The 27802-nt window shown below is 33.5% G+C and overlaps 1 protein-coding gene across 1 annotated transcript; it reads left to right on the top strand.

Annotated features, from left to right (window-relative positions):
- The first annotated feature begins 9 nt into the window (after positions 1–9).
- On the top strand, positions 10–25300 carry LOC133197545 (probable G-protein coupled receptor No18). Its single transcript, XM_061333636.1, has 2 exons — positions 10–168; positions 23945–25300. The coding sequence occupies exons 1-2, from the start codon at positions 10–12 to the stop codon at positions 25298–25300; spliced, it is 1515 nt and encodes a 504-aa protein (XP_061189620.1).
- The last annotated feature ends 2502 nt before the right edge of the window (positions 25301–27802 follow it).

Here is a 27802-nt window from a genome sequence, read left to right as displayed (position 1 = left end):
GTTGGTATAATGTCCTATCATTGTCCAGAAATGAAATATCTCCTAGCGGCTGGACACCTTAGCGTTGTAGATTGCTGTTTGATTGATGACATGAGGGTCCACGGGGACCAACAAAATTGGAAATCACCACGTGTCGAGGCTGCGAAGAACATCACAACGCACAATGAGGTATAATTACGTTATTGCTTTCTTGAAAACGACTTTGTTTTGCCTATGACCTACGCTTAACCCCTAAAGAACGAACGTTTTTTAATCCTCTCCAAAAGCAATTTATGTATGGTATTCACACACAAGAACCAAGAGTTCCTGTCGTCATTAACAACTTAGAAAATCCAATTTACATAGAAGAAAAAATAAATTGTATGTCCAAATTAACCTGCCAAAAGTTGACTAATCTAATTCAGCATACCGTGAACATTGCACGTAATCGAATTTACCAAGAACTGCAAAGGTCTACGCGCATTAGCACGCTCTTTTACACCTCCTAGATAATTTTTTGTTTTGTTTCCTCTCTGATCGCGTTGTGTACTAATTCTTCAATAAATCAACTTATGGGATACCGTGTAATTGACATTTAACAGGCAAATGGTGCTAGTAGAAGCAGCACAGTGAGTGACAAATTGTATCGACGCTGTTTTTTCTTGACCATTTTGTGAGCTGTTTTGTCTTTTATTGGCCTATCACTGAACCCCGAGTCTAATAATATTAGCAATCTATAAAACCAATCAGTGCAATGAAAGATCGAAGCAGAAACCTAGCGATGCTCTATGCCGCACGATACTTTTTTGTCTGTGATAAAAATTACAGGAAATTAATTAGGAGATGTTCGGTCAAGCGAAAACTATCAAATGATATTAATACGTACTCAATTAATTACAATAGTATGATGAAGACGTCCCTGCCACCTCGAAGGACGGAAAGCCATTCATCACAGCGTTCTTTGAAGCCTTTTATCCATGTTTTGGTACAGATTCTGTTCCTATTAGATAGTATACCGATGAAGGAATTGCCCCTCAAAAATAAACAAAAAACAAAACAAAACAAACAAACTTTTTTTTTTTACTTTGAACCATCATACTGGTCTTTCTATATCCGAATCACTAAAAAGATAGGCTCTATTTCTTTAAACCATCATACTAGTTTTTCTGTATCACTATACCGATAGGTTCCGTTTCTTTGAACCGTCATACTGGAGAAGGGTGACTTTTTGGTTGAAATGCTTACACAAATAGATATTTACAGGACACCATACCATATTTCAAAATACACATGTATGATTTGGCGTGTGGTCGAAATATAATAGTTTGAGGAAGAAGATTCTGTATATATAGATATATCAGATGTATTTCGTCTATTTCCTTCGCTAAGTTTATAATTTTTTATGCCCCCGGATCGAAAGATCCCGGGGGTATATTGTTTTTGTCCTGTCTGTCTGTTTGTCTGTTTGTCCGTTTGTCTGTTTGTCTGTCTGTCTGTTGTCAACTTTAACCTTGCCCATAACTTTAGATTGGTTGGAGCTATAACTTTCATATTTCACATGTGTATTCCTTGTGACAAGACCTTTCTTTGGGTACCATCATATTTGACCTTTTGACCTTGACCTTGGAGTTTGACCCACTTTTGCAAAATTTTATGAGACTTTAACCTTGGCCATAACTTCTGAACAGTTGGTGCTTGGGGTTTCAAACTTCACATGTGTATTCTTTGTGACAAGGCCTTCCTTTGGATACCAACAACTTTGACCTTTTGACCTTGACCTTGAACTTTGACCTACTTTTGAAAAACTTCAACCTTGGCCATAACTTTTGAACAGTTGGTGCTTAGGGTTTCAAACTTCACATGTTTATTCCTTGTGACAAGACCTTCCTCTGGATATCAACCACTTTGACCCTTTGACCTTGACCTAGGAGTTTGACCTACTTCTAAAAACTTTAACCTTGGCCATAACTTTCGAAAGGTTGGTGCTAGGGCTTTCATACTTCACATATGTAATCCTTGTGACAAGACCTTCCTTTGAATACCAACCACTTTGACCTTTTGACCTTGACCTAGGAGTTTGACCTACTTTTGAAAAACTTTAACCTTGGCCATAACTTTTGAATGGTTGATGCTAGGGCTTTCATACTTCACATATGTAATCCTTGTGACAAGATCTTCCTTTGGATACCAACCAAATTGACCCTTTGACCTTGACCTAGGAGTTTGACCTACTTTTGTAAAACTTTAACCTTGGCCATAACTTTTGAATGGTTGGTGCTAGGGCTTTCATAATTCACATATGTAATCCTTCTGACAAGATCTTCCTTTGGATACCAACCACTTTGACCTTGACCTTGACGTTTGACTTTTATTTAAAAAACTTTAACCTTCGCCATAACTTTTGAACAGTTGTATCTAGGTCTTTCAAATTTCACAGGTGTATTCCTCGAGACAAGATCTTTCTTTGGGTATCAACATTTTTTATCTTTTGGCCTGGATTTTGACTTGCATTGGAGAAACTTTAACCTTCGCCATAAGCTGCCACACGGGGGCATCAGTGTTTCACAAACACATCTTGTTATTACTGATAATTAAATTTTTGAATGTCAGGATTTATTAAGACTTGATAAAGTAACTGATACACTCAAATATGGCTCTAATAGAAAACTAAAAAGCTTAGTATGAAGAATTCTTGATTATTTCCAAATGTAGAGATGTTATAAATTAATTAAATTTTCAAGGAAATTTGTATCCCCTATCTTTCTGCAACTTTAAAATGAAACATGGCCCATATTCTTCATTTAACCCAACCTTCATGGATTTTTAGGTTGCATTTACTTGAATTTGTAGGGTCGGAGGAAGAAGATATTTTGTATTAAAACATCATTTTTACCACTTATTTGCTACTGCCCCCAAGGTTGAAAATTAAAAAAAAATTTAAAAAAAAAATTGTAGCACATCCACAGAACATCACGGCACCTATCAAATTCCACAAGGTGATTTGGCTTCTGTGTAATTTGTAAAAAAAAAGAGTTGGTTGAGGAAGAACATTTTGTAGAGAAAAAAGAACGTTTCTGACCCCCGATTTGCCCCCAGGGTGAAAATAAAATTTTTGAAAACATATTGCACAGATATTACAGAATACTATACATGTATCATTCCAAAATATGAATAAACTACAGCTTAAATGTAAGAATCGTTTTGTCTCTATGGTGAAAACGATCGAAATTTTGAAACTCTAATTTGGGTGTGAAGAGTCAGCACATCCGGTTGAACACCGCAACAAAAGCCAGCTATTGCTCTACGAGCAACGAACCCGACTAAAAATCAGAGCAATGCACAATAAATTACGAATGTAATCAGCATAGATACGTTGTATATACATGTACATGCCACATAATAACGTCAACTCCACTTCTTGCAACGTTCACATTGACGACACTCCAAGTGTGTGGGATAATAATAGTAATTCATAAATTTTTATTTAGACCATGATGAGTAAATACAGTGAAACCTGTCTTATCCGACATGCTGCGGGAAATAAAATCAATGTCGGATTAGGCAGTGTGTCGGATTATCCAGTGTTGAATATTTCTAAGCATTATCATTAGTGTCAGATGACTTCATACAAAAAAAATCATTTCTCAATAGGTTTAAAGTACACGTATATTTAATTGGCATAGTGTTTGCATAATTGTGTGTTTCTTTGTTGTATAAAATATACCCGATTAGCATTTCTTTGAGAAACAGCGTTTGTGACACAGAATTAGTAACTCTGTAGTAATATACGATGATTTTTTTTTTCATGGACAAAACAGATGGAACTGCCGATGGCTTCGCGATGTTGCAATTTAATTTTTACTTTAATTGACAGTGCAGTAGATAAAAGTAAATATTTCGTCTACCTTCTCTACACAGTGGTATTATTTTTTTTTCAACAGATTTTCGTCATTGTTTATTTCTCAACATTGACTGTGCTATTAATAACGTCACGCGACTTTTTATACGAACGGGACAAAACTCTAAAACATGGTGATTGCGATTGAATTTTAATCAAACAGACGTATTGGTAATATTTTAAAATTTAATGGACAAGTTAACGCGGTAGTTTTTGCTTCCAGCTAATCTTTTATGTGCACAGCCTCGCTTTATTCAGTGTATATTAACTCGGAAATGAAACGTTTTCCATTAGACAAGATGCTGCCTTCAAATTGTGTATTGTGTACATTTTACACAGTAGTTCGCCGTACTCGTTTTTTATTTTCATTACATGGCTTTACGAAGGACTCTGACTGCATATTTTATTTTAATGAAATTAAAAATCTTATTTATTCTGTAAGGTAAAGGCGATCTAAATATCATGTACTATTTTTTTTTCTGTGGCGTGGATGCTATTTTGTCAATGCGAGAATAAAATTGATAACTACAAAGAGAAATGATTGCCTAATTTTGAATTTCAAAAACTGTTCATTTAATGCTTAGATAAACACTTTCAAACTCGCACGTGTAATTAACTACTCTCTAAGAAGACCAATCTTATCACCAAACGGGACGTTCATGTTACCTGGCCAGCGGCTAATTACGGTACACCAGTGTAATTATGTCGGATTACTCAGGTGAAATCATAAAGTAATTATCTAGTTCTGTTGACAAAAAAGCGCCGGAATTCGGAATGTACAGTGGTCGGAATATACAGTGTTTTATTCTATGTAAATTATAAAGATTTTTTGGGGAATAAAATATGAGGTCGGAAAGTCCAGTGTGCCGGATTGCACAGTTGTCGGATTGGACAGTGGGCACTGTATATGAAAATCATAGCAATACACAATGTTTTACGAATGTTAGCAGCATACATACTTTGAGTTTGTATATACAAGACGCATGGCCAGATTCATAATAACGTCATGAATACGGAATCTCGTATTTTCATCACATAACATTAATCTTCCATTTTTTGAAAAGTCTCTTAAATGAAATACACACCCTCTATAAATCTTCTATGCTAATTGTAAATCAATGGAATATAAATAATATATACATGTACAATGATATTCAATATATCTACATTAGACAAAAACGCTATTGTCCTCAAACCTTTTGAACAATCTTCAATGAATTGATGGATTTTCGAGCTTGACTACTGTTCGTTATTTCCATATATCATTGTTCATTGTACACTTAAGTATCCAGATCATTTCGCTAAAAAGTTATTTAGCTTTGATGATAAATATATATCATTATTCCCTTGGATATATAAAAAAGTCCTATTGATTTTGAGGTCAATAGGTCAAAGGTCAAGGCTAGATATATATTGCATAAAATGGTTTCCAGAACGTTAGTTCTTTTGAACTTTTGCAATGAAACTAAAAATGATGACTCTCTCCAACTTAGGAAAATCCCTATTGATTTTCGGTCCAAAGGTGAAAGATCAAGGTCACAAGTTCATATATGGTACGAATGAAATACCGGTATGAAGATAACGAACAGTAATCAAACTCAAAAGTCCATTGAAACAATACAATTTTTTAGTAGAGCAAACACGGACCTCTTACAACATAAGAGCTGCACGTGGGATCAGATGCCATGGAGGAGTAAGCATCCCCTATTGACCGGACACATCCGCTGTATGCTCTTTGTCTTGATAGGGCAAACGGAAAAAAATCTGTTGACAATTCATTGTGAAAATTATGGCCTAACAATTTGTATACAATTTTCAGTCAGCATTCGACTTATAAAATAGATTGTATTTGCTAAGGTCATTGTATTGAGGCCAACTTTTAATGTTTGTTTGCCCTCTCCCGACTGGGGATGAACAAATTGAGTCGCTAGGTAGGTGAGAATTTTTTTTTTACCAGAAAATTTCAACATCAATGCTGAATTTTCAAAATCTATTTTCCGGAATGCATAAAAAATAATTGCTTCCAGGAGGTTAAAAAATTTTTTTAGTCGGGCCATTTTTAGCCAGTGAGGGCAACCAAACACTTTTTTGAAGATGGCCTGACCATAGAATTTGCGAAATGTTGACTTTAAACTAGACGGTTGATATTCAACTTTCATCAACTTATTTGTCAATAGCTTGCCTCGTTCCACATTCAATTCAAACTTGTATATTTTACATATTGTTTCTGGATAGCTCAAAGGTTTGTCCTTTAATAAGCCGAGGACAAAAATTCCCTGCATTAGCTTGTTATGGTTAGTTCTGAATTCTCTGATATTCTAAACCTTTACTGTAACGTACGTTTATGAGTTTTCTCATGTAATAAAAACAGACGTATGAAACAAATTTTGATGTTATTAATGAGGTAAATAAAATCATTCTAAATTAAATTTTGATATGCATTTTATACAATACAATATTTTATTGGCGCAAACACAATTACAATAATTTGCAAAGGCACAGCATATATGAATCATAACTGTTCATACATTTTACAACATTCTAGAATGTGAGGATGTGCATAAATCATATAATCATTTGTACAATAATTATAGAGTACATTCATTTCTAGATATACATGTATGGCATTTTTTAAATAAATGAGTGTGCTATTTTCAGCATTTCTGGACATTGGCTATTAAAACAAAGCTTAACTTTTTTAGTATAAGACATATTTGATATTTTTCCTTGAAAAAAAAATTCATCAAGTTCCTTTCAAAAGCAAACATATGACTATTGTATTTTTGGCATCTGAAAAGAAAATGAAATTTATCTTCAATCTCTCCTGTGTTGCAAATATTACAAAATCTTTTATCTCTGAGACTAATAGAATCATTCATTACTACGAGTGTGGGATAGTGAAATTCCACCAAGGGGACAAGATTCACGGTCTAGGACGAGGCTTTGCCGAGTCCTAGACCGTGAATCTTGGCCCCGAGGTGGAATTTCACTATTCCCACACGAGTATGTAATGAATGATTATTTTTCTCGCATTATTTTATCCAAAATAACGGCCTGTCAATGACGTCGCCATGATAGGGCTAAAAATATATTCTTTTAATTTTCCATCTAATTAAAAATCTAAATACACCATCGGAGAGAGCGTACCTGAAAATGTTTTACACACAGTGTAAACTGATAAAATGAATTTCAGTCCATGTAAATTAATTAGATAGATAAAAACTGGGAATAAAAAAACTTATCTACCCGATAGCGTACACATTCATTCAAGAAGAATCCTTCCGCGATCTAAAAATAGTGCCATTTAAAAAGTGAAAATTCGACAATATTTTGAATGAAAATAAGTTTATCTTAATAAGTTAAATGACAACATTTTAAGTATATGTAATATTTTTTAACATTGTTACAATTTCTTTATATAAAGACTGTTTACATTATCGTTCACGGCGTAGTAATACACAGTGTAAGACAGAAAAATCTCACACTGCTGTCTCACACCGGACAAGTCAATCTTACACTGGTGATTATGCGAGAAAAATGTCTCCCTTTTTCTATGGCAAGATAATGTGCACTATAATTATTTTTTTCCAGAAGGAAAAAAAATGAATATGTAAGATTCTGTTTAAATGTTTATGTAGAGAAACCAGCGGACTGATTATAATAGACGGACACACAAACTGACCTTTAACCTCGTTAAATGGAATGAAAACACTTACCGATATTGAAGTAATCTTGAATTTCATTTTTACAAAGATAAGAAGCTATTCCTTTTGTCGCATTATTTCAGCGTATGATAATATTGCAGGCAGATAAACAGATAAACACAGGCACCATGTGCACGGTAAAGTCAAGAAAATGAGCTATTGTTGTAATATTACAATTCTATATCTTTTTGTCAATATAAGACCTCATAAATGAACACAGATCTGTCATGCAGTTCTCATAAGATAATAATAAACACAGCTAATCATAATTAAGTTAAACATTTTAATTTATGACATCCAATGCGTAACTTTATTTATCAAAAAAAAAAAAAACATACGTAAGTAACTTTATTTTGCATATAGCTAATCAATGGGTGAAGTATCTGAATATGCAACGCTGCGCAAGGTAAACAACACAACCCCCTGCCATTTCCCAAAGGATCGATATAAAAAGCACACAAGGGTACCATGCATACTTCAAACATTCATTGGTACTTAAAGACATCAATAAAGTCATGGAAAGCAGAACTTTATTTGTTTGATTTAAAAAAAAAAGAAACAAACTACTACAGTAGTTTATATAAAATTTATGTCATTATGAAAGTGCCATTGTCTACAAGTGGTATAACAATAAACAAAAAAATAAATAAATAAATAAATAAAAATGCATTTTAAAAAATTCCAACATTCATGGGCCGAATTTAAGAAAAGACGCAAATTATAAACTTGGGGTATTGTGAGCACTGAACTCACAAAATGATACTGCCTACCATATGATTATAATTGCAAAATCCATGTTTTGCTATGGGGAAAGCCCAAATATCTCTCCTCTCAAAACATCAAGTAGGAGGTGCACAATGACACTACTTAATGAAGATTCTGTGAAAGTATCAATAAATTTTATTGTATAGGAAGAATTGCGGATAAGAGATGGGTACCTTCAATATCATAGAAGGAATGGCGGTTTCTTTGTTTTGCTATGCGAAACCCGATCTTTTTAAATTTTATTCAGTGGTATAAAGGGGAGTTTCGATAAGAGATGGGTACCCCAAAGCGTAACGGACGGAGGGAAGTAAAGACAGACGGACGGACAGACAGACAGAATGACGGACACCCCAACACTATATTCCTACTGCTTTTCAAGCGGGGTATACAAATCATAGTTTGTGTAGAAGTGACAGTAATATGAATAGTAAATAATCTTCCATATCACTGAGCATGCGCGAGTACTTGTCGTAAGGATATTGATTACATGTCTAAGCAATACTTTTTTTCTAAGAAGTGTATAATTAAGATCTTCATTTCACGAGGAAAACCCCATAATTTTATCTGCGCATCATTATTAAATGTAGAGGATAAAAAATGCGAAATACTAGTAAAAATGACGAACTTTATAATCCTTGCAATCCACGGCTCTGCAAATCATATCTATCACGTCTCTCTTGATCAGTTTTTCTCCTCAAGATCTTACTTCTCTAAAACCTTTTAAACCCTTACCTTGATTACAACTGATTCCATTCTGTTTGCAACAGAATGACGACCTCAGAGGATTAATCACTATTTACATCATCATTTTCTGCATTCCCTGTAGGCTTGTGGACAGCTTATAGAACTAGTGTAAATATCCACAACATCTACTTTGCCAAAAATTGTCAAACTTTTCATAAAAGTTTTTAAAACCCAAAAATCCCTTTCAAAACTAGATCACATATGAACTAAAACTGAGCAAAGCAATAGAATGTACCTTTAATGTATATAATTTAATATATGTATATACTGTATATACTTTATTTATGCTCCACCTGGAACCAAATGGAGCCAGGATGTTCACAATGTTTTAATATGGCACGAAAGGGAACAAACACTATAGTGCATGGGATGTTCTAAAATGTACTACCAATGGATCACTACTGAAAATTTTAATTACATGTAAACATGGAAAATTAAAAAAAAAAACATCTTAAATCCTTGGCTTTTCAAAAAATTTAAAATAGAGGTAAGTAGACATAGACATAGGTCATCTTGCCTTCGATTTCTTAATATTCATCTGGATTAATATTAACAAAAGCTAATTAGCTTTTTTAAACATTACACCGTGATTAAAAATTGACACGTGTTATCAGTCAATCTTTATTCATAGATGAAGATAAAACTAACATACTGAAACACGTAGAAATCATAAGTTTATTTGAAAAAAACAACAACAAACAAACAAACAGAATATTTGACAAAGTTTTGTAATGAGTTGTAAATAATTTTATTGTTTTTTGGTTTTTCTTAATTTTTTTTATTTATTGATTGATTTATTTTTTGCGCTCCAAGTCTGAAAAAATATATTATCCCGTGTATTTCCTTTTATCCCGTGCACATCACTCATCGGATATTTTTTTTCATATCCCATTGATTGATTGATTGATTGTATGTTGTTTTACGTCGGATTCGAGAATTTTTCACTCATATAGAGACGTCACCATATACCAGTGAAGGGCTTCAAATTTTGACCTTTACTAGGCACTCAGGGCCATTGAGCAGTGAGGGTTCTTTATCGTGCCAACGCCTACCGTAACACAGAGCCTCGGTTTTTAAGGTCTCATTCGAAGGACCCGCAACTTTCACTTCAAAGTGCCGAGCGCTTGGCGAAGGAACAGTTGCTACCTGTTTTTATCGACTTAGGTCTGTCGCGGCCTTCCGATCACGCAGCGAGCGCTCTACCGACTGAGCAACCGTGACAGCTCACAATGGGTTTTGCGTGAGAGTGATGAAGTAATTAAAAGTGAAGTGAATTCATACATGAAAACAGTGTAAAACATTGATAGTAATGTATAAAACATGTGATAAAAAATTTTCTCATGATCTGTGGTTGGATAGGATTTTTATCTAACGAGTTGTGTTTTTTATCCCCTCGCCAAGGATCGGGGATAAAAAAAAACCACACAACTCGTTGGATAAAAATCATATCCAACTACAAATCATGGGAGATCCTATATGTATCCTCAATGGCTTCCGTTGAATGATTTAAAACAACTAAAAAATATTGAAAAAGTACTGGTTAAGTTGTACATTTATTTATTTTCTCAGTTTTTCACTGTGACATCACGTTATATCAATGTGTTTTAACACATGTGCATGGAATGCAAAGTATAAGCTCCACAAAAGTAGACAAACACAACATATATACTAGTAGCTTAATTATATTTTTGGTCAATGAACTTTGTTCCCAATGAATAAACTCTGTATTGCATGACGTTGACTGTGTGATATTGGGTTGAAATCTCAAAGGAGCCCAGTACTACACATCAGTCATTTCGAACACTCTCGGTTTTCAAATTAGGAATATGTTGGCCTTCTGGGGGAAAAAAATGACATTCTGACGGTCACGCAGGTGTTCTTTACTTAACACTATATAATGATATGAACAAGAAAACATATATGTTGCTATCTACTCGCACAGGAAACATACTTAGTAAATAAAGGCGTATATTGTATAAATATACTAATGTCCCAATACCAGTCATTCTACAAAAACTTTACCAAAAATTGTCTCCTTTATTAATTTATGCAGAATTTAACTTAAATACCCCAAATGGCCTTCAACTTAAATATATATCGACGACGTTTCATCAATTAACAATAGTTACTTTCATTCATATATCGACTCGATTTATCCATGTGAACTCTAAACAATAGACACTACAAATTCTGCCATATCTGTTTCATGTTTGGACGTTTGACTATATATAGTCAATGTTGGCCAACTAATAATTAAACTGTGCGACAACGGGATGACTTCAGCTTTCCCATCGTCATGGTAATACTCCAACATCACCTGTATATGGTGTTTTTGTCTCCCAACTGATTCGATCCGTAAGAACATGTCCTGAGTACGATTAATTTTTAAACCGAGGCAAGCTACTGACACTACTGACAAATACGTTGACGTTACATGGATTTCAACCACCCTGTTTAAAGTCAGCTTTTCCGAATTCTACGGTCCTTATAAAGACCTTGTTTGTAAATACAACCTATCATTGGGTCGTATTTTGTCTAACATGTTGAATACTATTTATTAGGTCATTGGGTTTTTTTTACCGTCACGGTAGCTCAGTCGGTAGAGCGCTTGCTCCGTGATCGGAAGGCCGTGTGTTCGAATAACGGTCGCGACTGACCTAGTTGTTAAAAAATAGGTAGCAACTGTTCTTCGCCAAGCGCTCGGCACTTTGAAGTGAGAGTTGCGGGTCTTTCGGATGAGACATTTAAAACCATGGCCCCGTGTCACGGTAGGCGTTGGCACGATAAAGAATCCTCACTGCTCAACGGCCCTGAGTGCCGAGTAAAGGTCTAAATTTGAAGCCCTTCACCGGTATATGGTGACGTCTCTTTATGAGTGAAAAATTCTCGAATGGGTCGTTAAACAACATACAATCAATCAATCATAAGAATGCGTTTATAAATATTCCGATGCATACTTTATATAAAGTCTCTATAACGTCTCCGCTCAAAATACATACACCATCATGTAAACTATCAGCCAGGTCCTCTGGGCTGCAATGAATAAACATTAAGTTCCACAAGATACAAGATCATTTATACTTAAATAAAATAATTTGAGTAACGTAAGTTAACAGCAAGTACTTTTTTAAAAAAAGTTTTTATACATTTAACTTTAATACCGCCTCGAACTTGAATTATTCAAATATCGTATTACAAGATTAACAGTGTATTTGGTAGTAAAAAAAAAAACCAAGTTTCAAGGATTGTTAAAGCACGGATTTTAAGGGTCAACAAAATACCGATATTCTATCTGTATGTGTGCATATTCAATGTTGCATACTTTGGAGGGGTAGATTTTTGAAATTCATGCCATGAATTTCATCTGTAATCATGATAAAATACTCATTTGGCAGTAATTTTTTTTTACATGCATAGATTATGTCTTCGTTTACACATCTTAGCTGATAGCGAAAGAATCGAGGCCACTTTACAGCATTTATTTATTCACATATACATAATTATATTGCACATCTTGTGTTTGATGCAAAACGTTAAAAAAATAATAGTAATGGTTATTATTCTGTATAAATTACAAACACTGTACTTAAGTTGTAGGCATAATAACATACCATCTAGATTTTAAGAAAATGATTTTTCCCCTCAAAGCAAACAGTAGAATGCCAGGGACTAAATGTATATAGTATGCAATAGCCATATAACACGTAATACATTATTAGGAATTTAGAAAATGTTCATTTCAGCGGAGATTGACCTTCTTGTGCATAGAACTCTCCAGCTTTTTTTTAGATTAAGACCTTCTTACTAATTGGTACATGTACATGCTACATTGATAAGACATCTATCTAGAAGGATTCATTTAAATCAAGAGAAAAATTAATGAAGGAATATTGCTTCATGGATGAAAGGTTCAATAAATGACACATTGCACGATCCCTGCGCGAGCCACTTCGATCAATCTTAAATATGCAGTCTTTCATCTGGCTCATATTACCTTTGTCCCGCCTTAGACCAGGATTGAATACTTTGTGAGATTATAACTGCAACGGGATGCGAAGCAAAAGACTTCTGTTTTCTTGCACTTTATTTTCAACAGTAATCTTGTATAGATATGGGCATTTTATTTATTTACAAACTATTCCTTAAATATTTAAATCTATTTTTTTTATTTTAAATTTCTTATGAAAACTACATTGCTGTCATATAAGACAATAACAAACATATCCCATATAACACAAAAGGCAATAACAATTATATCCCATATAACTATAACAAAGGCAATAACAGACATATCCCGTATAACGCTAACAAAAAGGCAATAACAAACATATCCCGTATAACAAAAAAATACAATAACAAACATATCCCGTATAACACAAAAACAAACATATCCCGTATAACACAAAAAGACAAAAACACATATCTCGTATAGCACAAAAAGACAATTATAACAAACATATCCCGTATAACACGAAAAGGCAATTATAACACAACAAAGACAGCATCTTATTGTTTAATTCACATTCATATATTCAGTTGGCACTTAATGTTATGAACACAAAGTTAAAGATAATAAATAAGATTTTAATCCCAGTTCACTCAAAATTACATCTGTTTTGTTTTTTTTTTTAATTGTTTTTTGTTAATACAGATGATGCACTTAAAAATTTTACTTTTGTTTTGTTTTGTTTGTTTGTTTTTTTTTTGTTTTTTTTTTTTTTTTGTTTTTTTTGTATGTTGTTTTACGTCCCTCTCGAGGAAAAAAAAATTTTACTGATAAAAAACACCATAAAGTCAGTGTTTTAATAGATATAGCGAATATATGGAAAAGTTAATAACATAAATTTTGATTCAAACATAATTGGATTAGCAGTAAGTATTACTTAAAGTCATAACTAATTAATAGAAAAGACTTTTCTGGTTATTTTTTTTTTAATCCCATTTGGAAAATATTTTTTTTTGATTGATTTGTTCACATGAGGATAGAATAGTACGTAACAATACGCCACGATCTATGTCTGTAAATTGAATGCAAGAAAAACAAGCATTCTGAAAGTATTGCATTAGCAACACTAGTCCCCTACCGGCAAGTGTGATCTGGTTCCCGTTAAAAATTGAAAATGCCATAATTCCGTCAAAAATCAATGAAGCGGAACGAAATGAACACTTGATCTATAACTAATCAAGGTTAAGTCACATACCAAAAATCTGCTCAATATATATACAAGCGTTTAGAAGAAAATTGTGAAAAATCCTTAAAAATTGAAAAGGCCGTAATTCCGTCAAAAATCAATGAAGAGGAACGAAATTCAAACTTGACCTGTAACTCACTAAGATACACTCACATACCAAAAATCAGCTCAATATCTGCAAGCGTTTAAGAAAAAATGCGGAAAACCAAGTGGGACAGACTGACAGAGAGACAGACAGACGGACGGACAGACTCAGAGGAAACCTATAGTCCCCTCCGGTTTCACCGGCAGGGGACTAACAAGCATTCTGAAAGTATTGCATTAGCAATACTAGTACCCTACCGGCAAGTGTAATCTGGTTCCTATTTAAAATTGAAAATGCCATAATTCCGTCAAATATCAATGAAGCGGAGCGAAATGTTAACTAGATCTATATTTTACCAAGGTATAGTCACATACCAAAAATCAGCTCAATATCTGCAAGCGTTTAGAAACAAGTATTCTGAGAGTTTTGCATTAGAAATACTAGTCCACTACCGGCAAGTGTAATCTGGTTCCCGTTAAGAATTGAAAATGCCATAATTCCGTCAAAAATTTATGAAGCGAGACGAAATGCACACTTGATCTATAACTAATCAAGGTAAAGTCACATACCAAAAATCAGCTCAATATCTGAAAGCGTTTAGAAGAAAATTGCGGAAAACCCCTAAAAATTGAAAAGGTCATAATTCCGTCAAAAATCAATGAAACGGAACGAAATGCAAACTTGATCTGTAACTCATCAAGATACACTCACATACCAAAAAATCAGCTCAATATCTGCAAGCGTTTTGGAATAAAGTGCGGAAAACCAAGTGGGACAGACTGACAGACAGACAGAGGGACAGACAGACAGACAGACAGACGGACAGACTCAGAGGAAACCTATAGTCCCCTCCGGTTTCACCGGTAGGGGACTAAAAAAATGCGGAAACTCTGAAAAATTGAACAGGTCGTAATTCCGTCAAAAATCATTGAAGCGGAACGAAATGCAAACTTGATCTGTAACTCATCAGGATACACTCACATACCAAAAATCAGCTCAATATCTGCAAGCGTTTAGAAAAAAAAGTGCGGAAAACCAAGTGGAACAGAGTGACAGACAGACAGAAGGACAGACGGACAGACAGACAGACGGACGGACAGACTCGGAGGAAACCTATAGTCCCCTCCGCTTTCATCGGTAGGGGACTAATAACTATAGAATCACTAAATTTTAAAATTCATGTGTTCATTTATTTTTATGTCCAATACAATTCTGAAATGAAATGAAAACTAATGAAAAAATTATCAAAGATTCCTATTAAAATTTCATCTTATACCATTCCCTGTCCTTTTGATGAAGCGTGAGAACACCAGAGACAGGTAGACGCATCTCCGCCGAGGAAGGATTTCAAATAATCTTTTTATCATACAGGTAGCAATCGAAAATATAGTATAGTGTAAAAGAAAATCAAAAGCTTGTTATGCAGAAAATAAGCACGAGAGCAGCATTGAAACATTATCTTTAAGAATGTTTGAAAGCGATTAGAAATACTACCACTTATACGAGCCTGGTCTCGGATAAGTGAGTTTATTTCAGTAACCCTAGTAATATTTATCTATTCCGGATAAGTTACGTACATTCGGATAAATATAAATTTTCACCCTTAGTCACAAGCTATCATCCGGATAATTTAGGTCCATTTGTATATAGTCTAATAATAAGTTCTTTTCTACCTCCTTTCTAGAAGAATCGATTAAACGGTAAGGTCATGGAAAATTTTTGGGAGTTAAATTGTGGCAATGTTTTAAATTATTTAAATCAAATAAGTTTGATTTTTAGTATAACTATTGAGGTTTGTAGTTTCAGAGCAAATTAGATGTATCGATGGCGAAGTTTGACTTTGGATTTGGCCTGATTGGACTTTTTCGTAAATTGAATTGATTTTACGCGATATTGTAATTTGTGAGACTTTACAGGTAACAGGAATATATTAAGATCAGTTTGGGGGTCAAATGATTGTTTAACTTAGTTATAATTTTTAGGAGCGAAATGTTAAACTTCGTGTCCATCATAGCTATAACGGGGGGGGGGATAATTTCATAAAACACGGAATATTCTCAGAAGCCGGGCTTACTATATATAGAAGGATTTTAGTTTGTTTTCTACATAGATTTATTGCTCGAAGGAGGTATATTGATTCGCATTTTACAAAATGTAATCGTCATTAAATCGGAGAAAGCATTCACGAGAATTTGTGCACTTTCACTTTTTGAAGTAATCAAAGTACTGTGTGTACTGAGAGGAGGTTTATTAAATTGTGTAAGTGTTATGCTCTATGTGCAGACTTGTATCATTTCATTTGTTTGTTGGTCTTTTGAAAAGGTTTGGAATTATCCTGGCCATATACATAGAACATGTTACCAAGAAAACAAAAAGGTGTAAGGTTTTATGGATGATATTGTATGAACTGATTTTCCTATTACATAATGGGATGGGAGTTAACTTGTATATTATGTTACACAACATATGGGAGCTCATTTGGTCCACATGGTCAAGCAAAGCAAAGCTGTGGAAAAGTATTCTTCATATGCATTAGAATAGGTAGGCAAATTTGCAGGATTCAGGCACAAGCAAGGAGCAAATTATATTGGTACAAAAGGCAGTAAGTACATAAAAAACCTTAAGTAATTGATAGCGATTACAGATGTATGTTACCATGATTATTTATTTTCAGGTACATTACCAAAACAGGTCAACATTTTTAATTTTATTTTTTAAGACAGCTTTATCAGTGAGTCAACAGCTGCAATGGGCACAAGATTCCTTTCCATCAAAGCATGACCTTATCACTTCCCCAGTAATTCATTAGAACAGTAATTAAAGATTTGCAAAAAAAAAACAAGTAGGAAATGTTGCAGTTGTGCTAAAACTAGATATAAAAGTGGATTTGGCAAATGATAAAGATCCTAATCCAGCTTCAATTAATCGCAGCTATTAGATTACATTCTAGGGAAAAGTATAATTTGGTTAAGCGAGTCTTTGTGTGAAGGGGGGAGGGGGGGGGCATATTTCAAATAAACTGGTAATTTTTTAAAAAGATGGTCAAAATCAAATTGGTTCCTCGTCTCCTTCGGATGGACTGAGTTCTGATATTTAGTTAAGCTATTAAGGCACTGTGATAGGCAGATTAATAAAAGTGATTGGTCAGGAGTCTCACTAGGATAAGCAGCACCCAGTACTTGCTCCGTATGTTGCTTATCAGGCTATCTTTGAATGGATAGTCTGCTAATGTGTTCGACGAGACGGGGAAACAAAGCTTGTCAAATTATCAGTTAAATTATATATGAATCAATTATTATTATTCAAAGATTTAACAGGTTGATATGAAATTGCAATATTGAATTTACTGTACATAAGAAAAGTCAAAACCAGGGAGTTAATAATGTGTTGTCAAAACAATATTGATCCATTTATTTAAGGTACACTGACATTCAATTTTAAGCTAATCTGGTAAGGGATATCCAAGATATGTCCAGAAGTATGCCTTATCAAGTATACCATTTTTTTCCACCGCACATACCCATGGACAAAGAGTTGCAACGTACTCAAGAATTTGTTTTCTCGGATATTTTATTGTGTTTATCTATTTTATTGCGCACCTATGTCAGTGTCTAATGGGGATTTAAGCCTTCAGACTAATTTTATCATTCTGTTTAATTATTACCAAATACATGCATAATTGTGTGTAATACACAATGGTCCACGATTATACCTAAATTTCCCAGAGATAAAACTACTCCCTTATAGATATTTTTTTTTAATACTCAGAACACTTAGTATCGCAATTACCTCGAATTGTATAACTTACTGCGGCTGTTTTGCAATAAAGTCAAGAAACTTATAAATCTCCATTCATTTTTGGGGCATAACATGTTGTTTACATATATTGTTTACGCTAGTGACAATTGAATGATATGAACAATAAGTATGCCGAATGTACAATGTAATGCCGATGGTTGCACTTCGGAAAGCAAGTCAAAGTATTCGGAATATTTAGACTTCCAAAATAACGTTTATCAGAAAGAAAATGATTAAACTTATTATTAGAATAGTCTACTTAGCGGGAAATATCCACAAAAATTTAACACAAGAGAGCTAGCATTTTAATTTCATAGCGTGGTGCAACGAACATTTAGCTAGGTATTTCACCAGGGCTTCTTTCTTATATATGTCCCTTAAAAATCTGCAGTGATCGATCTCATAGTGTAGTCAATAGCTATAGCACATTGTCCTCATCAATCAACGTTTCCTACCTTCAACGCAAAAGAGTTTCATTACGTTAAGTAATAGAGATATAAAGTATTCTTCCTTTTGTTTGAAATAGGTTAAACTACCCTTATGGCATGAGGTTATATAAAACTAAAATTAGTCGTACTTTAAAACACTTAATAGATGATGATTAAATTAATAAGCCTTGGCAGTTATTTTTAATTGAAACAGTTGAACGATTCGAATGTAGTTGCAAGTACTTCCATGACCAGTCATAAAAGGCTTTTTTTTTCAGGGAAACTTCGAGCAGGTTTAGACAGTATTGGATACGGCATATCATGCCCATATGTTTTATTATTTGTAGAATACAAAATTTTAAATCTCATTCACTACAATTAGGGAGCAACCGCAAAAGCACATTTGCCACCAACATGCAGGGGGGTTATTTTAGCTTTGAAACGCTGGCTATAAAATGTACATGTTTATGCATCCATTAAGTAGTTGTTACAAGGCTCACATATTTTTACTTTCTTTCATTTCAATGATTTATTTTTTAAAATTTTGCTATGGATTATAGTTGTTTGATAAATTGTGAAGAGGGAATATGATTTATGCAGCTGGGGAAATGAGAAGGGGGGGGGGGTAAGGACACAAATATTGTTTTAAAAATATTCTAAGTTGAGAGGTGACGTAAATATCTCGTGTTTGTTCAATTTGGGTCTGATACACTCCACACTTTATAGTACAACTATAACCAATACTTGCAAAGATAGTTTAAATTTTTATAAAAGCCATAAAAATGCCTAACAGGAGTAACAGCCTAGTAGGTAAGTAATACGATAAAATAAACCAACGGGACAGGGAATAGAGTGCAGGTAAGGATCCACAGTTTTAGATTAAACGGGAAATTGTTTTATTCTCACAAGTCCATAATTGCATTTCAACACATTTCTGAATGACCGTTGACGATTTAAATTCATATTTTGTTTTAATGCATTGAATAGTAATTGACTAGTAAGTCACTTGTTTTATAAGTTGTACTGGTGAATGAGCAGGCCCTGGTCGACGGTGACCATTTGCGTTGAGGTACTGCCGCCGTCACCATGGTTCTTGGCACCCCCATTGGTGGCGGTTGCAGTTCCATGCTTACTCGTGGTAGACACGAGTGCTTACTCGTGGTAGACACGAGTATTCATGGCCCTTGCAAGTGGCGTATTCCGTTGCACCTCAACGCAACTGGAGGAGTGCAACACATATTCTTACGCGCATTCCATTGTTTATCCTATTGCACATGTAAATTGAAATTCAGGATTTGAATTTGTGCATTGGCTTGTAATTGACAAGCAGTTGACTTGATTGATATTGAATTGATTGATTGAATGATGATTGATTGATTCAACTTGATTGATTATTGATTTATTGATTGAACTTGATTGATAATTGAATTGGTGACGTTCATGCACTTGTGACCTACCCAGTGCATGATCCGCCCGATTTGGGTCGTCACATTTGTTGTATTGATTGTTGATTGTGGGGCAGCCCTGTGGTAGCCCCAGCAAATTGATCACCGCGGCCAGAAGCGCCAAATTAAACAAGCAAAATAATATCTGTTGTTTGTTTGATTGATAGGGAATCTGCAATAAACAACTGTTCTTATAAGGCAGACATGCACATGCCCGATTTTTGTATACTAGGAAATTTTTACGTGTATATGTTTCAAGGATCTAGTTCTACAATAAGTACAATCAAATATCAATTTGAAAATGTACAGCCAGATTCCTAAAAGCGTTTTCTTTTCCACTTACAGTGCAAATATATATTATTTTATCTGTTTTATAAACTTCGTAAAATTGAGGACTTTTGGGTTGAAGGTCATGTATTTAACAAATCTAACTTTGCTCCAGAGGACAGGTTTAGACCAGGGATGGGGTAATTGAAAAAAGTAATTGTAATTGACTGTAATTAATTACATTTTTTGAAGTAATTGGAAGTAATTTGTAATTGAACATTTTTTCAATTACTTGTAATTGTAATTTAATTAATTACACTGAAAAAATACCATGTAATTTCAATTACTTTTTCAATTACATTCAATTACTTTATATATAATACACATTCATGATATATTCATGATATATCGTCACCACTACCTCCCCATTTTACTGGTTTTTATTTGATTGTTAAACATATCCTCAATCCTTCATTTATACAAAATCTTAGGTTAATGCTTACAAAATAATTAAATGATTGGCTTGATAATAATAAACTAGTTTCTTTCTAATCATTATGTTATATTTGAATTTTTTGATCTATGTTTATAAATATGAATTTTGAACCACCTATCTTAGATCTATTCAGCTATGAAACACACATTTATTATATTTCAATCTTTGTTGTTTGATCAATAATAAACAAAAAGAAGGTGTGTGTCATTAAGTTCTCTCTTGTTGGGAAGAGATAATTGCCCTCCAGATCACAGCTTTAAATTGCAATCAAAACAAATCAACTCCTCTTAAGAGATATTCATTCCATGATTTAGAAGACAAAGCCAATGAAGATAATTATTTCAATTTAAAATGCTCCGCTAGCTTTAGAAAAAAAAAACTTTCAATTTGATAATTATTTTAACATCTAAACAGATTTTTATGAATGAATTTTCTATCTGTACAATTCTGATTTATGAAGTAAAATTGTTCAACATAAATAGCAATTTAGGATGTTCAGGTTACCTTCAAAGGAAATATTTAATTTGAGGGGTTACAGTTGCGACTCATTTCACTCTATTAAAATACTCACTTTTAATCAAATATCATAAGCCATGCAATTTGTGTACATGTAGGTTTTGTGTGGTGGAAACTGCATCAAACTGATCTCGGATAGTTCATTAAGGAGATTCTTATTGTTTTGTAAATAAATGTTATAAAATATAATTAAACCAGAACGATACACAATGCCTATAGCATATTATTTCTTGTACTGTTTGTGCAGAGGCTGAGCTTATATACAAATAACTGATGTTCTGTGTATTCATTGACAAGGATTATAAAAATTTTCAAAAAATTAAAAAATGTAATTTGTAATTTAATTAATTACTTTTGCAAAGTAATTGTAATTTAATTAATTACATGTCTTAGAAAGGCTGTAATTTAATTGTAATTTAATTGAAGAAAAAGTCAAAGTAATTGTAATTTAATTAATTACTTTTTAAAGTAATTGACCCCATCCCTGGTTTAGACATGTAATATTGAGGATTTTCAATGGGGAAAAAATACGTTTTTCTTGCGAAAACCTTAAATGCGCTTGTTCAAAATAAGTGTCGATACTTAAGAAATAATGTGAGCTATGATAGATCAGTTTTTCAAGAAAGGCTCAATATCCATGGGAACATTAACCCCTTGCAGAGAAGTTACTGGGACTTTATACGAATGCGTTGTCTGCCGTTTGTCTTGTTGGTATTTTCATCCCAACAAAAGTCAAGATTCACACAACAATCTCATCAGATTTCTTTCAAATTTTCCATGGGGCTTATACCAGTATTGTAGAGTAGGCTTTCCACTCTAAAATCTTTACCTGCGGAAAATTGGCTCTAGAGAAGGATTTCCCCCGGAAAAATAGGCTCTAGAGTACGCCCCCCCCCCCCCCCCCGGAAAAATGATTCTAGAGTAGAATTTCCCCTACGGAAATCCCACACCAGATTCAATTTTCCGGGGGAGGGGGGAATCCTACTCTGTGGAATAGAATGCGATTTCCTCCAGTGCCAATTTTCTCCTCACAAATATCATGGCTGTACTTATGTATGAGGAGGAGGGGACAACATATTGTTACAAGTATCCTGTCTTCAAAATGGCGACCAGTTCCACTGAAATAATTACGAAGCATGAAAAATGTTTCATTTTTCTCATTAACAGTCCTACCATTTTTTAGCATTAAAAATCGTCTTCTTTTCATCTGGTCAAACCTCGTTTCTTAAAAAAAAAAGGTACACTGTAAACGGTTGAGCAGATTTTAACTGTATTCATAGGAACAAAAAAGAATTTTATATTAAAGGATTTTTTCTCCAAAGGTTATTTCAAACTACATGTACATAATATTGATGTTTAAATGTCTCCTCAAAATTCTGATGTTTAATCAATCTAAATATGGGTCATTTTTTCTAAAAAATTGAAAATTTGCAAAACTCTAAGAGAGTATTTGCTCTCTGCTTTCAAATCCAGTATTGAATCGCTGGGATGTAGGGGACATACTTATGCCTCGGCTTGCCAAAGCAGTGTTTCTTGTATTGTTTAGTTTATGGTTTTCGCTTTTTTTCCCCTTTGAAGAACTCCTCGATTTTTAATACAAACAAAATGGCACGTGGAACCTATCAATAACACAATTTTTAGAATTTTCCCACCCACTCTTTGTAAAAAGGATGGATCCATAGTTGAAATACTGGGCCTTAAGAGGGAAAGCATATTATCAAATAATCAAATAAGTCAAATAAGTAAAAGGAAAGTCACAATTTTTAAAATTCATGAGCAAACACGTACCGCTGCGCCGAGAGAGGGTGTTGAGACATCGAGAGTTACAATTTTTTGAGTGACTAATTTTACAATTTCCCACGAGTTAAAATTTTGGGTTGAGATTCAATGATTTCAGAAATAAAGTTTTAGGATGTATGTCTTGTCAATTTAATAGAAAAAGTTTAACTGGGAGTCTTTATGTAATGAAAATAAAGTAAGGGGGGAAAATAGAAAAGCATTTATTTATATGAGAAAAGCAAAAACAAAAAAGTTAACGTATAAAGTAAACAGCTCGCTAAAAATTCGTTTAGGCTACAAAATTTTGCCATATAAAGGAGAAAACATTATCTAATTATCATACAAAAATCCGTACCATTAATGTTTTCTAACGCTTAGTAGATGGCTTGCTGAACACCTTCTATGAAACGATCACAAAGCTCGTTTTTTTTAAATATTTCATGGTAGATCATAGTTGTGTAATTATTTGCCTTATATAGAACTAAAGCATTACACTTTCATCGATGAAATATCTATAGTTAATTATTTTTTGCAGCATTTTATTTGTAGAAAAAAAATGTTTGAATATAACAAAAGAAATTTATGTTAAAAAAATGTCATAAAGATAAATATCATTGAACAAGATAGTGAAAAACTCTTTTACCATTTTATTAAATTTTATTCAAAGTATTGTGTACATTAATGGGATGCACGAATAAATAACGTTCAATAATCTAGTTTTATGATTTGATGAGTTTAGATTCAAGGGCAAATCAAATTGTTCATGTGTGGAATTGTCCGTTGTGCTTGTGTGCTGGAGATGGATAAACCCAGAGAGATATTTTATCATATAAAACCTCAATCAATAGCAGGCTTACTTAAAGGAGGTGAGCATTGTTCTGTCAATCTTCAAGGAGAGATGGCTGTCACCAGCGAAACATTCAGAGTTTTATCTGGACTCTAATTATCATGTAATAAGCTTCGATTTGTCGCTGCTTCTGCCAGTGGTACGCCAGGAAGCCATCATGGTTGGAGGCAACGCTTCCTTAACCAACGAAACCGATGCTTCAGGTTTTATGCAGTGTGTTGAAGATTATCTGCTGACATTTCTTATGATTATAACAATAGTAGTAATAATTGTGGGAAACATATTTGTTGTTTTAGCAATTTTGACATACAAACCGCTACGTAATGTCCAAAATGTTTTCTTGATTTCTTTAGCGGTAGCTGACTTGACTGTTGCAATAATTGTAATGCCTCTTCACATCTCGAACAAACTCCGTGGTAGCTGGAAATTTGGAGGACCAATGTGTAACTTTTGGGTGACATGTGATGTGCTTCTGTGCACTGCATCAATACTGAACCTATGTGTCATTGCTCTGGACAGATACTTTGCAATACACGATCCTCTCAGTTATGCACAGAAACGCACCATGACGCGTGTTCTTCTCATGATTGTGGCAGCTTGGGTGGTAAGTGCGGTAATAAGTGTACCGCCTTTGTTCGGGTGGATTGACAACCCGAATAACAGCTTATACAAAGAAAATACTCAACAATGCAGTCTGACAGGAGAGAAAGGCTATATTATATATTCCTCGTTTGGATCCTTCTTCATACCTCTTATAATCATGACTTTTGTTTATATTAAAATTTTCTTTGCAACCAGAGAGAGGCTCCGAAGAAGAGCCAAAGCTTCAGCCGCTTCTAAAATGGCTCTCTTGAAAAACAGATCACCGCCATCACCAAATTTGACAGCGGAACAAATCTCCGAAGACAGTAACGAAAACAATGAACAAAATAATCGTGAATTCAGCTATAATGCTACACCGAATCATTCAAATCATCTTCTCAATGAAAGAATCATCGAACATACCAACACTATGGAAAACTTCTTCAATCAGAGGCAGAAGATTTCGTTATCCAAGGAAAGAAAGGCTGCGCGTACTCTTGGGATAATTGTAGGTGTGTTTGTTCTCTGCTGGCTCCCGTTTTTCATTATGTACGTAACTGTTCCGTTCTGCAGCTCGTGTAGTTTGCCTCCTGGTGTAGAGCTGGGAATAACATTTCTGGGATATGTCAATTCAGCCCTTAACCCCGTCATATATACAGTTTTTAGTGTCGATTTTAGAAAAGCCTTCCATTTCCTTGTTGAGAAGTACCTCAAATTTAGAAGACCCGCGAGGCAAAATAATCTGCACCTAAAATCGGTAAATATTAGGAAATAACTGAGTAGTAAAACAATTTTGAAGTTCAGATAACAATACTTTTATGTACAAATAAGCTGTAAATGAACATATGAACAAACGATCACTTACATAAATTTACGCAATTAAAATATGCATCTGCAGAATTCAAAAGTAATTCATCAATGAATTATCAATTTGGAATTGAATGTATCGATAAATGAATAAGTAAAAAATAAATAAATGAATTCTAAAGTTTTTTTTTTATTTGAGATACAATTGTACTTAGTAAATACCAAAATGAACAGTCACGTATTAGTAAGCATTTATTCTAGCAAAAAATTGTTGTCAGTGCAAAATTGAATCATTTCTGTGATTCGCACCATTACTGACTTTCATCACTGCACATGTTTAACAAAGCTGAAAGAGGGAGTTTTCTACTGGAGCACTCTAAAAGAATCAAAATGTTGATTTTTTTCTCTTTATATGCTCAGACTTATCAAGATACGAGGCAGAAAATTCTTATTCAGCTTTTTCATCAGGAAGAATCTTGTAAAAGATTCCATGAAATAAAGAAAAGGATATTTTATGTTCCCATGAGCCTAACAAGAAAACTACATTTCATTCAGCGGGTAATGATTCTTCCAGTATTTCCGGAATCAGACCGCTCGGCAGTGACAAATATAATACGAGATCACTAGACGCGTCTTTATCAATGAGATAAGTAGGGTGATTTTCCAGTGCACAGTCAATTTGATTTTCTTGACAAGGTCCATATTTCATTTGTCGAAAATACTCTTTTTTTGCTTGTAAAATACTCTTTACATTTTATAAAATTTCTTATTTGTAAAAAACTCTTTATAATTTGTAAAATAGTCTTTATAACTTATAAAATACTCTTTATAACTTATAAAATACTCTTTATAACCTGTAAAATAGTCTTTATAACATAAAATACTCTTTATAACTTATAAAATACTCTTTATAACCTGTAAAATAGTCTTTATAACATAAAATACTCTTTATAACTTATAAAATCTCTTTATAACTTGTAAAATAGTATTTAAAACATAAAATACTCTTTTTGACATTAAAAAAACCCGGTACTTTTTATAACTTGTAAAGTATCTTTATAACTTAGAAAGGAGAGGGAAAATTCAAACCAGAAATTATAAAGTCGTGATTTTGTTAACTAGACCAAAAAACTAAACATCGATATCCTAAAAGGGAAATGGCTTCAAACGTTCCATGATAGCAGTATTGTATACACTGTTAGTTGATAATGTCTTGATTTAGAAACGAGTTAAATCTGCAGAACTGGATATAATTGCAGGTTTAGTGTAAAGATATGTCTAAATTTTGATAAGAGTAAGCATGTTATAACTAATGGTCAGACATCCTTAAATATGTTTTGATAAAAGCAGTGAATCATTCTGTCAACAATATTATAATGCTGGTATATTCCATTCGAGTCGCCATTTAATTATTTCCCGGAAATGAAATATAATACCAGGTATATTGATATGAAAAAATATTGCATCTCCTTTTTAATTCCCAAAAGCCGTCAATATATACCGGTATTAAGAGGCAAGCCTACTGTACCTCTAATCTTAGGTTGAGGGTATTGTTTTATTTATATTATTTTCTAAAAAACAGTCTGTATGCCAAATATATGGATGACTTTTTTTGAAATTGAAAAGAGCCGTTTAAGGTCAGACGACACGTTCCTCAATAATATATAATTTTTCCCCCAAGAATTTGTCATTGAAATTCTCCTACTTTAACAAGTTTCCTCACAAAAAATTATGGTACTTTACCAGGAATTTGGTACCAGATACGATACCAGAGGATGGCGTTTCCTATATAATTCTATTAAAAATCTTCTGAATGCCAATATCACAATGTTTTGGTGTCTTTATCTACTTAGAATTTTGAAAATAGTTGAAAAAAGTTTAAAATCTCAAGATAATGATAATTATGATTAATTTGTTGTATATTACAAAGAGATACAAAACAGATATTCGAGCAATGTGTCGACAGACCTTAATGTTTGAATTTTTGAATGGTTTCTTATAATTCATTCATTGTTAAAATATGAAAATATACTCCAAATTACCCAAACATTATTTGCAACCAGTGGCGTACTATTACTTTTCAAATCACCTGATTGTTTGAAAAGAAATAGAAAAACTCATGATGAATACTTGCAACATATGAAGTATAAATTAAACTACAGTAGGTAGAGCGCTTGTAGTATTTAAAATAGTGGTAAATGAATAATATATTACTCTACTCTACTTTTAATTTGTAATTTTTATATAGTCTAACGGGTCCAGCTAAGAAGGCCTATCGTAATTTCAAAATTTGACGTACATACGCGTATGTCCTTTCTTTTAAAAATATAAACAACCACAATTTGTATTTTTTTTTCTCATAAGAAGTGACTTCGCTTTACTGACATAGTGAAAAAAGGTCATCAATGTATGTATAGCTGATACAAGATTAAATACTAGTAATATGAAAACTTTATTTAGAATTAACCAT

The sequence above is a fragment of the Saccostrea echinata genome, unplaced genomic scaffold, assembly GCF_033153115.1.
Source record: "Saccostrea echinata isolate AGI-Se365-2 ecotype Australia unplaced genomic scaffold, CSIRO_AGI_Sech_v1 ptg000001l, whole genome shotgun sequence".
Taxonomy (NCBI): Eukaryota; Metazoa; Mollusca; class Bivalvia; order Ostreida; family Ostreidae; genus Saccostrea; species Saccostrea echinata.
Note: the sequence above shows the minus strand (reverse complement) of the source record. Positions and strands in the feature narration are given on the sequence as shown.